The sequence below is a fragment of the Sciurus carolinensis genome, chromosome 7, assembly GCF_902686445.1.
Source record: "Sciurus carolinensis chromosome 7, mSciCar1.2, whole genome shotgun sequence".
Classification (NCBI taxonomy): domain Eukaryota; kingdom Metazoa; phylum Chordata; class Mammalia; order Rodentia; family Sciuridae; genus Sciurus; species Sciurus carolinensis.
In genome coordinates this window covers 82,122,156-82,137,888 of record NC_062219.1, presented here as the reverse complement: position 1 = coordinate 82,137,888, position 15,733 = coordinate 82,122,156, and the positions used below count along the sequence as shown (strand labels likewise).

The 15,733-nt window shown below is 30.6% G+C and overlaps 1 protein-coding gene across 2 annotated transcripts in view; it reads right to left on the bottom strand.

Moving 5' to 3' along the window:
* Nucleotides 1-15,733, bottom strand: part of Phip (pleckstrin homology domain interacting protein) — a 122,771-nt gene that overhangs the window by 54,674 nt on the left and 52,364 nt on the right. For both annotated transcript variants that reach the window (XM_047557577.1, XM_047557576.1), the window contains exons 10-15: nucleotides 13,472-13,542; nucleotides 11,940-12,040; nucleotides 11,807-11,847; nucleotides 10,903-11,001; nucleotides 9,724-9,877; nucleotides 9,157-9,291 (exon numbers count right to left, since the gene is read on the bottom strand). In XM_047557577.1, the coding sequence (XP_047413533.1) occupies nucleotides 9,157-9,291; nucleotides 9,724-9,877; nucleotides 10,903-11,001; nucleotides 11,807-11,847; nucleotides 11,940-12,040; nucleotides 13,472-13,542 (601 nt within the window). The remainder of the gene's footprint in view (nucleotides 1-9,156; nucleotides 9,292-9,723; nucleotides 9,878-10,902; nucleotides 11,002-11,806; nucleotides 11,848-11,939; nucleotides 12,041-13,471; nucleotides 13,543-15,733) is intronic.

The window sequence follows — 15,733 nt, the reverse complement described above, 5'->3', positions numbered from 1 at the left end:
AGGAAGATATTTGAAAGTAGTCCAACTCAGCAATGCCAAAGGAAACTAATAGATTTTCCTAAGCATGGTATCTTTCCTGTTATGTTTAAAGCTATTGTGCTATGTATTTTTCTTTCTGGGGGGAGTAGGTGGGTCTAATCAACTCTTTATCAATATTGTCACATTTATAGTTAGCAGATCTCTAGAAGAATACTTTGGGAGAGATGGAACTTATAAAGGTCTAAAATTGCAAAGAAAAAATAAATTTAAATCATCATGCGTTCTATATAACACATTCCATTGTAAATATGGCAGGCTAGAACTAATTTTTTTAGTGTCAGGCATCTGTTTATATCCTCAGTGACTTTTATATGAAGAAAATGAAAGTACATTTCAATCATATAAGAAAAAAGGTAAACTACATTATCTGGATTAATTAGTATTCATTAAAGAAGGCATTACAAGAAAATTTACATGAACAAATTAGAAAAGGTACCTAAAAACATATTTAAAAACCAAGTTTATCTTCATTAATGGCTCCTCACATAACGAATATCCATACTTATCGAACACAGGCTAGACTTTCCCAACACTTGATGATGCAAAGGAGACAAATATTTTATTTTCCCTATATAACTACAGTTTTGATGATGTGTACTATGATTAAAAAGTCATAAGAAAGTCAAACATTCTTCTCTAAAAAGAATTTCATCTTTTTAAACCAAAGTATTTATGAATGAGAATTCTCAAGGGAAAAAAATTAATCATAAAGGTACTATTTGAATACATATGCATAAATAGAAAACAATAAGGAATACACCTTCCAAAATCAAAAGAAAAATACTTTTTCTATTCATATGAAAGGAATATGAACCTATCATAAAATTGAATGTAATGCCTAACAAGACAATGTGTCAACATAAAATTTAATATTATACATAGCTTATACTAGGATTTCTTGCATCGCTATAGTAAAATAATTCTAAAAACAAAACAGAAAATGACAAATTTTCAAAACAAATGAATCTTTAGATGAATTACTCTTCTAATAAAATTAAAAATGCTCATTATACATTACCCAGGGCATATAAAAATAAAGATTACAAATAAGAAACTCATATACATTAAATAATATTAAGGAATAAGTCATGAGATAGTATTTACCAAGAACTGCAAAAATTTAAAGAATAGGAGTAGTTAAAAGAAAGAAAAAATATGCTTGGTAATTATATATACTTTTTTAAAACAGAAGATGAGAGGATCACACTTTAAAATAACGATTCCTTTATTAGAAAATTATTAAGACTAAAGAATTATAGAACGATTAACAAGAAATGAGTAGTATAACCTTTGTTAGAACGTTTGGAGATTGACATTGCACTTAAAAAAATTAATTCAATACAAAAGTTTATGATTTGAAAGTTCTAATAAAATTATTATATTTATGAAAGAATTTACAACTTCTAATGTAATTTATGTGAAGCAGAAAGATCAATGATTAAAGGAGACATAGAAATGAGGTCTAGGACCAAAGAGATCTGTTGACCAATAGTGGACAAAATCATCTAATCTGTCTGTGGAATGATGTAGAGAACACTTAAGTGTGTCCTACCCAATTCTAATATACTACTATCTGATGTTAAAGAAGGCTTACTGGAAGAACTGGATGAATGTGGAAGTGAAGTATACATCTGAATACATGCTAAAATGATAGGGTCTGAATTATTTCAATCATCAAAAACATACAGATAAACGGATCTAAGCATTGAGAAGTATGTACTTTTGGAGGGTCTCAACACAAAACAGGAAAATTTAAAAATACAGGCTATCTTAGGCAGAATTACACTGTTAAGGAATTATTTCAATTCTATGACTGTAGTCACTTTTCTTGTTTTGTCATTTAAAAAAAAAAACATTAATTAGAAGGAAGTATTTTATCTAGAAAACATTTCAAAATTTTAAATTATACATCTTTTAATATATGCTAATAATTTTATGGTAGATTCATATACAAAGAACCAAATGGCTAAGAAGTGGAATTTATACTAAGCATTGTCCTTAGAAGTCCTTCTTTATGTATAAAGAACTTCAAAAGTTAAATAAACAATACTGAAAATTCTTTATGGTAACACCATTTACATATTAACTAAGGACAGCTGTTTCAAACAAGTGATAGTAAGATAAAGAAATTATTAAAAATGCTCTATACCTGGTTTGATAAAAAAATCAGTAGATTAGCTCTAGATCAAAAGAAAAATATTATAAAAACAATTCATCTTCAAATTTAACAGCATTTTATTTATCTATAATCTGATACTAAGGATAAGATGGTGATATTATATTCACTAAGCCTCCATGAAACTTAACTCTCCTTTGGTCTCTCTAACACAATATAACAAGATGTCTTCCCAACCTATATCCCTATGGTTTTTGAGCTCTTCTCTACTCCACTAAGTAAGAATATTTATCACTTTAGTTCTAAGCCTTCTAAGATAGCCTATTTTTATGAAGAAGGAAACATTTTACATGGTAACACTTCAACATTTCTTTCTCTCTACTCCTAGTCCCTCTAGTCTGTCTCCAACCTCTGGTTGGCCATTTCCACATAGGCAGTTCAATATAGTAAACATACACTAAAAATGAATTAATAAAATAATCAATTCTTCCTGGGCATACTGGCACACACCTGTAATCCCAGTGACTCAGGAGGCTTAGGCAGGAAGATCATAAGTTCAAAGCCAGCCTCAGCAATTTAGGGAGACCTCAAAATAAAAAATAAAAAAGCTAGGGTTGCAGTCCAGTGGTAAAGTGCCCTTCAGTTCAATCCCAGTATCCACACACCCCCAAATCAATTCTTCCTCAATATTTTAATATTTCCATTAAGAATACATTTGTTATCAAGTTTCCCAAGTACACTCTTCTGAATATATTTATTAAATCTTTTCTCCCTCCCACTGTCCAGTCTCAAGTCTTGTACCAGACACAAAACATGAAGTCTTACACAGTACTTTTCCTCCTTTACAAATTTCCCACTACCTACCCATATAATTTTTCATCCTTTACTGATTAAAGTAGTTCTCCCCACACCTATCCTGAGTTTCATATCTGAGATGCTATGACTAGCAACCAAAGTATTGTTCTCTTATTTCTGGAATATCCTATAACTTACTAAAACCATCACAATGTTCACTATTTCTTACGCTTACAAGATCACTTGAGGCCACTGAAAACCTACCTCAACTTATGTTTTTCATTTTATCACACAATACTTCCAAAAGTAATATGCTAAATTACTTTTCAAACATACTTTAACATTCACCTTGATGTTTACAATGTTTTTCCTACTTACAAAACACAGTTCTAATTCTTTAATTATTTTAATTTGGTGTTCAGGGGTGGGGACTAGGGCTTTAACCCAGAGGCAATTTACCACTGAGCTATATCCCCAGTTCTTTTCATTTTTTGAGACAGGGTTTCACTAAATTGCCTAGAGACTCACCAAGTTGCTGAGGTTGGCCTTGAAATTGCAATCCTCCTGTCTCAGTCTCCCAAGTGCTGGGATTACAGGTGTGTACCACTGTGCCTGCCATAATTCTTCCTTTTTACTAAAACTTTCTCTATTAATCTTGAACTGATCCCTAAATCTTTAGATATAGAAATTGTCTATTCTCATTTGTCATTCTACCATTTGAAACTATCAATATCCAACTTAACCATTAACTGATTGAAAACAGTCATGTTTCTCTTCTTTGTGGTCCTCATATTTTGTGCTTAACACAAAGTAAGCATCAAATTTATGCTAGCCAAAATGTCTTTTACTTGCATGTTGCCATTCTATATAATCTGACATAATTTCTCATTGTTTTGTTAACTATCAAATCTCGAACACTCTTGTGATAGTGGGTCACAGAGTATGTTTTAAGAATTGCTACATCAAAGTAACTTATCAAATAAAATACATTATGACAAACTGTAAAGACAAACACTTATGGCAACAAATCTTAAATATGTTTTTGGTACCAAGAAAGAGACAAAAAAAGAGAATCTAAAGAACCCCAGAAAAGAGGAAGTGTCATTACCTAACTTTATGATCAGAAGACTAAAGGTAATTCCTTAGCCAGACAAGATGAAACCAGGACCAGAAGCCTTCAGAGTCCTTTTAATACACAGAATATAAATATAGTAATATCTTGTTAAATAATGACAAATGAGAGAGAGAGAAAGAAGAAAGATAAACTGACTTGAAATTCTTATTCACAAGTAATACCACAATATAACCTATACCTATTTTGAGCTTCTTTTTCTTTCTTTCTTAGATATATGCAGTTGTAATTGTCTAAAACTAAAGTATGGGTAACACTGAGAACATGTTAATGTCAGAAGAATTATGCATGTGTAAAAATTCTGAGTGGTAGATTGGCAGCCTCTGCTGGTTTGGAACGTTGCAAGGAGAAATATATTGTTCTGGATTAGTGGACACTGGAACATTTTTTTAAAAATCTCTTAAGTAAAAGAAAAGTTAAGAGAACAATTATAAAAATAAGGAAAACTTTAATTAAATAAAAATTGTTATTTGGAATTTACCCATGAAACAACAAAAGTAAAGCAAAAATCAAATTCAATAAAACCGCTTTCTCACAAGAGACGTATTATACTCTTCAATTAAAATTAAAACCAGACAGGAGACAACAAACTACATCTTTGAATAACATGACAGAAATAGAAAGATATGGAGAAAGAGTGAGACATAGCTAGGACTACAGACAAAAGAAACAGCAAGACAGAAAGCAAAAGTGCTGGAAATGTGAGAAAAGTTGCTAACATGCAGTCTACAAATCTCATTTCAAACATCTTTTATTTACTATCTAGTATTCAATAGTCTAATACTAAAAAATGTGAAGATCTCTTTCATATCTTTTGAATATGGATTCAACTGAATTTGTTGTTAAATCTTAGTTGTACTCTGTGATAATTTAGAGGAGGAAATAAAGTCCAAAACAACTAGAACAACTTTGCTTTGAGGAACATTTAAGATTTTAGTAAACTTCTAAACTTCTGCCTATCTCTTTTCAGGGAATGGCAATAACACAAGGTCATCAAGTTCAGTCCAGAGAATTAACACACAATTTCAAGTTATTTCTGGGAATAAATTATCTGCCTTTTAGTATTTAAGTGGAATTTAAAGACTTTAGAGCACAGAACAACTCTGATCACAACAAAGCTATACTAATGTTTTCCTCTTGTCAATGCCAAACAAAAATGTGGGCTTGCTAAGCTAAACTAAACTGGTTTGGAATATTCTTAATATACACTATGTGCTTCAATAAAATATGCAAATATATACTATTTTTCCCTGACTACTCAAGTTATGCAAGGACTATTCAGCTCAAACACAAATAACTGATGTTGTTTTCTTAAAGAACTTAAATTAAGAAAAACTTGAGGCCCAGAATCAGGTGTTTTTTAAAAACAGGAATAAAGTTGTCCATTTTCCCTATGACATTCTATTTAGTCTTTTTTTTTTTTTTTTTTTTTCCTGGTTCGGTGAGAGAAACAGAAAAAGAGATGGGGAGAGAGAAGGAAAGAGAGAAACAGAGTGAGATAAGGGGAAGGGAAAGGGGAGAGAGCTTTTACAAGTTCAAGATTATTTTTAGTTAAAGATGAGACAACAGAAGAGAGGAGGAATACAAGGAACATGTATTATCTATTAAGTTTCATGGCCTGTATTAGCCTTTTTTCAAACATCATCTCATTTGTCATATATGTTTTATAAGTAATAAAAATAAACCCACCTCCCAAATGCTTTTATCATTCAGATCCTCTATTAAGAGGAACGCTAGCAACACAAATAAAGAAAATAATCCCATCAGTTTTTCTGAAGAAAACTACTAGCAAACTGAAAATCCACTTATAAGATTTAGAAACAATTATGAAATTGTTTAAACATAAAAAGAGCTAAATATGTTTATCTGAATTCTCAATCTCTTATCTTTTAATTTTTAAAGTGTAAGTCATGGCTTCATGTGGGGAAAAATATTTACCTGAATGATACCTATCAATACATTACAATATTAACATCTCATAATATAATCACCATTTAAAATTTATTAAAACATAATTACTATAACTTAAGAAATTAAAAGTTCAACTTTTCGCTTGAAAATCTTCCTAATAGTTTTTTTTATTATTTCTAAGATCTCAAAAAAAGAATTTTAATTTCTCTAATAGGTAAGAAAACTGTAAAATGCTGATTACTCCAGAATATTGATTTGTCATATAAATTCCAGTATCTTTCACAAAGATATACACATTTCGAATTGAAAATTCAATTACTTGAAAAACAGGAATACATATTAAAGCAATATTCTCAAAATATACTTAATAAAAACCAAAATTTATGTTTAAAAGTTTCGTTCTTTTAAAATTATAGTTTACATTTCTTATTTTCTGGCTGTACACCAAATGGTGAATTTATTTTATAAGCTTCAATTTTAACACTCCCATGAAATGTACTTAATATTTCAGCTACAGTTTCACTATTTCTAGTCTAAAAATGAAGCATTCTATGAAAATTATTCATTCTCAAATTCTCTAAGGAAGAATGAACAGACCCTCCAAATGGTGCTCAAAAAGTATTTACTAAATTGAATTTGTGATTAAAAGTAAAACTTAACATCAGGGATAGAATTTGGACTCAGAGTTTTATGGTATTTTATTAACTCCAAAATGTATTGATTAGCTAAAAAAGTCAAATAACTACAACTGTAGTCAAAGCTCAAAATTCATAAGACAAGTTTCTGTTCCTCCCTCCAATTGTTTTTCCTTATTTTCTTAATAGCAGTTTGGATGCTTTGTGTTTCATCTTCCCATAGATAAACAAGCAATCAAATGAAAAAAAGAGTAAAGAACAAAAAGAAGTTGGGCATTTATACGACATAAATTAAAGATAGGAAAAAAATTCATTAACTAAAAGATTAATACCTTTAAAGATCCACACACAGTTAATACCCTCACAAAAATTGTCCATGCCCCCACCCTGACATACATCACTAACTGGGTATAACTTGAAGATGGCTATGTAATGACACTGAAAAGACTTTAAAACAGAAAAACAAACCAAAACAAAAAAACAACAAAAAAAAACTAACCATGACTAGATTTAGACTTAAGGATACATTCCCAACAGACAAAAATCATGGGAATAAGCCCCATGTGCCCACGTAATAACTGTGAGACCTTGGTAAACCTGGGAAAAGCACTTCATCTCTTTAATGTATAGTTTTTCTATTTATAAAAAAAGAATAATAAAATCACCCCTAATTATATAAGGCTTTCATGAGACCTGAATGAAATAAAGAAATATGGAAACATTTTAGAAACAGGAATACCTTTATTTTAGTGAAATAAAGGATAACTACTTTTTGTTCATTTTTAAAAATGCAGCGTATTTTTTATCTTTTTAAGTTTATTTTTTGTTTTTCTAACAGTTTGAAGATTCTGTGGATACTATCTAGTACATAAATTTATTTCTACTGTCCTTTAGAGGTTTTTCTAATCTCTTATCCTAGAAAGAATGGCACAATTTTCTCATCTAAAACTCTAAACAATAAATAATTTTAAGGCAGTTAAGAAACTAATTTCTTATCTAATTTAAAAAACTATATATTATAGCTGACCTCCAGTTGCATACTAATTTGTAATGGTTTAAGAGCAATCACTTCAATCTCAAGGTGTTGAAAGATTTATATTTGCTGAAAAGGTGCAACATTTATGTGACCAACTTACCTGATGAAAATTCACCTTTATAACTGAAAGCAGTATTCAATTTTAAAAAAGAACTTTCCCTTCACACATTCTATAATAATATATAGAATAGTATAATAATGCTCTTTGAATATATGAAATTACTAAATGAAGCCACTGATATATATAGCTCTTAACTGCTTTCCTTTGAAGCTATAAAAATGAACTGAGAAATGACTAATTTTCTTTGAATAGAGATATGTTCCACAAAGAAAGAAAAAATTTAGTACCAGGATATTTGTGGATTTGTTTTTTCTAAAAATCTCTATACAATCACAAAGGAAATCCATCCATCACTAAGAACAAATAGCACTATCTTTTCAATAAAATGATAATTTTACAATCTTTATTTCTTACCTTATGAACACTAAGGCATATTACAAGACAAAATGATGGCCAAAGTTAATTTCTTCACTAATAAAATTTCCTTTTTCTTCTGTTTACTGACCACGTAGAAGTTTTTTACTCTGATTATCAAATATAGCATCGCTTTCATGCAATTATTTTCCCAAACCATATTTCACAAATAATTATTACTGTGAAATAATGTCTTGCAAGAGAACTCTGACCACCTGCTATTTATTGTTTTCTCACCTATTATTTAAGGTTTCTATCACTTTTTAAAAAGTGATTTTTAAAAATCTAAATATACTGAAATAGTGGAAACACTTTTTTTTTCTTTCTTTTGTAAAAAGGTATTCCTAATATATAAAAAAGTAGACTTTTAAATTCTGTGTCTACACTACACTAACTGCAGCATTTGAGGGGCCCTTTATATTTCATACAGTGGTCATAGTGAAGGAAAACACTGCACAGAGTAAGCTTTAAGTGTAATAAACTAAACCACTGTAATTCAAATACTCAGCAAAATATGCCAAAATCCATGTAAGTAATAAAATGTGGAGAGAAAAGGTCATAAGCACAAATAAAAATTTAGTATATTAAAACATGATTAAAGTCAAGAACTGCCTGATTCTTTGGATTTAATTTTAAAGTCAGTGTATTTTAATCAAATTCTGTTGCTCTGAGATAGCTAATAAAGTACAATAATGCAACAAATACTTGTTAATAATTTATTCACATGATTTTCTAAACATTTTTCTATACTACATATTCATGAATTTCTGGTCAAGGTTTCACTGCTAAATCTAATAAAACTTATTATAATAGATAGGCAATGTAGTACATGTAATTAATTTTAATTTTAGTATCTCAATTAAAGTATAAAATAAATAATTCTTTATTGGTGAAAACTTAAGGTCAAAATAATGTATGAATTAATTTTTAAATGGATTTCCTCTGTAATATGCAGAGTACTTTTGTCAAAAATTCCCAAAGGTTTAACAGGTATGAAAACAAAAGACTGATAATTACCATATTGAAATAAGATCGAATTTTGACTCCTCTTGCTAGATCCCACACTATCACATTTCCGTCATGACCAGCAGAAAAGAGAACTCTAGGATCAAATGGATGTGGCTCAAGAACAAATACCTCATCTTCATGACCCTGAAATATTTTTGAAGTGTCAAAAGATTATAAACATTAAAAAAAGAAAAAGTTTAATGAAACACTGACAAAAGTAACATTTCTAGAAACTGAATTTTAAGAATTATTAAAATTGGCAAAACTTGTCAAATCTGTCAGTTTATAAATAATAATGAAAATGAGTTAATTGCACTGGCTAGGGCTTTGCTATCACTAAGTGAAACATGAGAATAGTATTAATGAATTCCTAAACACCAAAACAGGACAAGCAGCTACAATGTATTTCCAAACAAAACCATTTAACTGCATTTTAAAATTATTCCTAATCACCCACAAAACCCTGTTACCCTAGCTAGAGGTTTTACCTAACAAAATATTTTATGCCTTAATGAAAACAACAGTCTAAAGTCAGCTTTAGTCATACCAAAATTTAAAGAAAGTCCATTTTCTCACCATCAGGACATGGATAAGTTGACCAGTGTAAGAATTCCAGACTTTCAGAGTCATATTATTAACTGCAGTTATAACTGTATTGTCATGTCGATCCCAAGCAACCATAGTTACTTTCATTTTTGTGATTTTATCTTCTATTCCTTGAAGATTTTGGCTGAAAGTGAAGGAGACAGCATTTGTTTACACTGACTATTAAAATACTGATGTGACAAAACCCAAAATGTATTTTCTTGTAAGTTATATTTATTAACAAGGATATATATCACTTCAAAGAAAATGAAAATAGTTTGAAATAAACACAGAATGAAAACAAAAGTTTCTGTGCTTAATCAGAAAATTCAGGATTTCCAGGATTGTGGCACTCATAAAACATTAGGAACAGATGATCTTGGGTAAGTATCACTGCTATAGATCTTTCTAGAACCAGAATTCTGTACCATGGTGCTCACTCCACCTTTTACTGATGGTGTCATGCCCTCCTTAGTGTACTGCTCTCCATCCATGTGAGACAACTACACACAAATACTAGTGAAAAATGATAAAAATATTTTTAAAAAGTAGTGGTTACAACAAGTAATATAATTTTTGTTGGCTAAAGAAAGCCACAGAGTATACAGCATCATCCTTTAGGATAGATGGAACATTATAGTATGGTCTGGCTTCTAAAAAAAAAAAATAAAAGTTAACATTTAGAACTATTCTTACAGGACTATTAGAATCCCCTTTAACAAAAATTTTTTTTAAATTAGCGCAGTGGCGCATGCCTATAATCCCAGCAGCTCTGGAGACTGAGGCAGGAAGATCAAGAGTTCAAAGCCAGCCTCAGCAAAAGTGAGGCACTAAGCAACTCAGTGAGATCCTGTCCGTAAATAAAATACAAAATAGGGATGGGGATGTGGCTCAATGGTCAAGAGCCCTTGATTTCAAGTCCCAAGCCCTGGTACCAAAATAAATAAATAAATAAATAAAATAAAAATAATAATTCAGTTCTTCCAGTACATGGCAGTGAAATATTTCATAAAAATCAATCAATAGTGTTTACCTTCTATAATACCTTTAGTTATTGCTGAAAATTAATCACTGTAAATGGTATACGGCTTTATAGACAACAGCCACATCAAGTGCAACAGAACATACATTAAATAATCTAGATATAATATTTCAAATTTGATTTCTTACCCTGCTGGACGAGTAGCCATATCCAACAAAATGCTCTTCCATTCTCTTCGTTTGAACTGCCAAATACGTGCTGTCCCATCACGACTACCACTTACAAACCTGTATTTTAAAGAAATTCACCCCCCAAATCACACATGCTTTAACAAAATGCACCAAAATTCTGTTTTAAAAAGACAATACTCAATCTCTATCCAATAACACAGAAATTCCTATCTATAAATCCAACAACTTCTGAAACCTTACACACTTTAAAAATTTTATATATAAACATAATTAGGTCTCAAAAATAACATTCAAGGGTTGGGGTTAGAGATCAGTGGTAGAGCACCTGCCTAGCCAGTAAGCGGTCCAGGTTTCCATCCCCAGTACTACAAAGAGGAAAAAAAAAAAAATTCAAGAGAGATTCAAGGCCACCCCAGAAAGAAAGTGGATTTTTTTTTAATGATATAGGAGGAAAAAATTTTTTTTTCCTTTTAATAATGAATTTATTTTTCTATTCAAAGTGCCAAGGAGTTCTATTTCCTTTTAAAATATGAAGATGAAAAATTTACAAAGTATCATTTTGTATCATCAATAGACACATCTGTCTCAAATACTGCACTGTGATGCATTTCCAGTCTCTACCAAAAGTTTCTCTATACTTTCATACATGTAGAAAAGATATAGAGTAGAATTATAAAGCTTCTACTATTAAAAGCATTCAAATAAACTAACATTACTATAAATAAGACAAAAAGACACATGTTTACATGCACATGAAGGCCATATTCACTTTTAAGTATACCTGGTCAAGATCTTTATTTTAGTGATTAATGCCTACATAGCTTAAAATATAACTACTAGAATTATCTTTATTGCCTAAGTTTAAAATTAGAATTAAATTAGAGAAATACAGATATTTTACCTGTTACTAGTGTTGGAAAACTGGATACTGTCAACTTTGTCCTATATATAAACAGATAAAAAAGCAGAAGCTGAATATAAACTATCAGATTCATATAAGTTATATTCATCTAATTCCTTTCACCAATACTTACAGTATGAAACTCCAATTCTGATATTTTCTCTGGCTGACCTGATCCAAAAAAATAAACTCTAATAATATGATCTGTGCTCCCTGTGGCCAGAAACATTCCACCTATAAAGTAACAGCAAACATTTATGAGTAAAACACAACTTTTAAATCTCTGAAAATTAAGTAAAATTCAAGCAACTACAAGATGTACTAAATAAATTTTACTCTAAAATCATTCATATTTACCCTAAATATATAATAAATGTAACTGCAATTTAAAAGGTTTGCTAATATAGCTTGAACTAGGATGGATTTTTCAATATTTACAGAAGTAAAGACTTCCTCTAAAAATAATTTCACTGATTACATAATCTTTTTAAAATTTGTAGTAATAGATTACATAATCTTACCATGTTAAAATGATCAGTCATCTTCACTCTAGAAAGCACAGCGATCAACTCTGACACTACTGATATCCTTCTGTTGTCCCATTTCTCATCAGTCAAAAATCTTACCAAATTTCTAAGGCTCAAAGCCCTCAGTAACTAGTCTTTCCAAACGTGGTGATCAAATGAGTCTGTCTGCCTCCAAACTCACCTAAGACTTTGCCTTATTCATTCTACTTTGCATCACCATTATCATACGCAAAATTTATTCCTTTTTTAAAGCATAGCTTTCCCACAAAATCAAATCCTTCTACATAATGAAATTTTTAAGTACTTTTGCTAAAATGATCTACTCATTGGACCCATAAAATGAATCAAATTATTTTTGGAAGAAAAGCATCAATTCAGAGTATTATAAACATAGGTATTGTGCCTATTTGCATTATTACTAAAAGGAACACTGTCTTTCAGCAGCACTGAAATTAAGGCAAAAACAGACTCACTTTAGTTTACTATCCCTTAACTCACTTAATACTGCTAACCACATCGTGAAATGAATAAAGTAAAATGGAAAATAAACGTGGAAGGAATAGGTATTAGAACATTAGATAGTGTAGCTATTCATATTTCAATTCATTTCAAATATCTAAACTAACACCCATTCAGAATGCTGTTGCAGAAATTCAAAAAGTAATTAACATGTTAGTATAGCTATTCAGTTACTTTTTCTTCTCTTTTTTGCCCCAGTACTGGAGACCAGGCCCTCAGTCATGCTAAGCAAGTACTCTACCACTGAACTACATCCCCAGCCCTCATTATTTATTTAAGTAAGGGTATTGCTAGATTGCTCAGGTTAGCCTGGAACTTGTGATCCTTCTGCCTCAGCTTCCCGAGTAGCTGAGAATACAGAAGTGTGCCATCATACACAGCAGTATGCTGCTATCTTTTAAAGAACAAATAAGAACAATCTGAAGAAAAGTAAATAAAGCATGTACAAATATTAATCAAATTTATTTTACTTAGTTATGGAACACCTTTAAAATCCACAAAGATGTAAACCAGATTTAAAATACTTATTACCAATATAAGAATCATTTAAAGATTCAATCTAGAAGCTTTCTAATGTACAACTTTAAGTGGAAAAGGGATTGGGGGGTGTGGATCTTACCAGCACTAAAAGAAGAACAGATCATTTGAACTCCAGGTCGAGGGCGCTCTGTAAATTTTGCAGGTCTCGGACTGTAATACAAAAAATAAACAACTAAAAATATCTTAAAGGGACCAGCACACCAGAAATAAGTTGTTTCAAAAAATAATCACAGAAGGATACAATTAAATAAGCAACAGATGGCTCTCTTCCTAAAAAACAACTTTGAAATTATTGTGTGTCACGATCAGATCCTGTAGAAATTCTAAAGAAAGATTTCATAGGTCCTCCTGCACAGGGAACAATCCCAAAGTCTCTAGCACACCAGACATGTACTTATTAGTTATACTAACTTCCAACCAAATTTAGCAAGTCTCAGCTCTTCATACTAAGAATATGAATGCAGAAGAGCAACATACAAATATATAAGAAAATTAAGTTATTTATAAAAATGAACAAATTAGCAAATAGGTGCTCCTTGTTGGCTTATGCACTGCTATATCAAAAACTAAACATTTTCAGTATTAGATATTAAGCTTCTCTTGTACCTTCTAATGTAATAAAGTATTCTTTAAAAAACCAAGAATGTCATCCTAAAGACAATCTGAAGGCTATATGACTCTCATGTGAACTATAAAATTTATTCAAAATAGGGATCTATTCCACTATAGGTTACATTCCACCGTATTTACATCAATACAATTGACATTAAATGTTTAATGCTATAATCTTCCATATTAAAGAAAGAAAATTACATTACAGATTATAGCTATATCCAGTATATCTAACCAATATGTATATGATGCTCCAATACATGGATTATATTTGAAAATATACTTACTATACATTTTAACCTAGTTTTTCTCAGACTATAAGGGAAGAAATCGCAAAAATAATTAGGCCCTTAAACCTAGTGCAATACATAACTTTCACAATTCATAGCATTAAAATATAGAGTGGTTTCAGTTTTGTGATCATTTGGGGAGAAAATGTACAGATAAAATATTTCTGATTTATCAATCATATACACTGAACAATGAGGAGAGTTTTTCTTATTGATACAGAACGCACTAAAAAGTATTTACTAAAAATTCTGGAAATAAATTTGTAAATAGATAAACCACTTATAAAGAAATAGACATCTATTAAAATACCCTTAAAATCGAACTTTATTCAGAGCAAAATTAAACCAATTGTAACTTAAGTGAATTAACTGGAGGCAACTAAATGTGCTACTTTCACACAAGCTTATGGATTGTAGTCTTTTTTTTTTTTTTTTGGTTGTTCTAGGGATTTGTCTGGGATGTCACATGTGCTAGGCAAAGGCTCTACCACTGAACTAAACCCTCAGCCCTAGTTCTGAATTTTTGTTTTGCACAACTATTCATAAGTGCCAAGGAACCACTTAATTGAAACACACAACCAGAATATGCAAATAATCCTACAGACTGTCATTATAAACCACATTTTCTATTTTAAAAGGGGAAAAAATAAACATATACAAAAAAATTATTTCTAAATGCACCTTTGAAGAAATTTTAAAAGAGGGTCTTGAATTCAAGACTTCCTATGTTCAAGTTTCCAGCTCTGACATTTATCAGGTGTGTTACCTTAAGCAAGATAATAACATTTCTAAACCTGAGTTTTCTCATCGGTAAAATGGGAGTAACAAAAGATGTTGCCTCAGAGTTGCTGGGTAAATACATGCATTTAATCCATGTAAAGTATTTAGTATAGTGCACAACTCAATAAATATCAGTAATATTAATATTTTAATTCTGTTCAACAAGTTCTAGATAGTCTAATCAAGGAATAACTGTTGTTTAGAGGGTATTGATGGTATGCAAATCTGGGTTCCATCACCACTGGCCAATTGTGTGACCTGCCTACATCCCAGTTTTTTCACATATTTAAACTAGGGATAATAACTGTATGTACCTCACCAAAGGGCTGTTACAAGAACTAACATGATAACAAAAGTAAAATGATTAGTACTAGTTTGGCAGACTAAGAGCTTAATAAAAATTTGTAATCATTATTATCTGCGTATTGTATGATTCCTGTTCTCCTTATACCTAGTCTAAATATACTCACACAACTTTCTTCTACCCAGATTTCTGGGTATTATAGATTGAATCCAGGGGCTCTCTACTGATCCACAGTCCCAGTCTTTTTTTTATTTTGAGACAGGGTCTCATTAAAAGTTACTTAGGACCTGGTTAAGTTGCTGAGGTTGGCTTGGAACTTGAATTCTTCCTGACTCGGTCTCCTGAGTCACTGGGA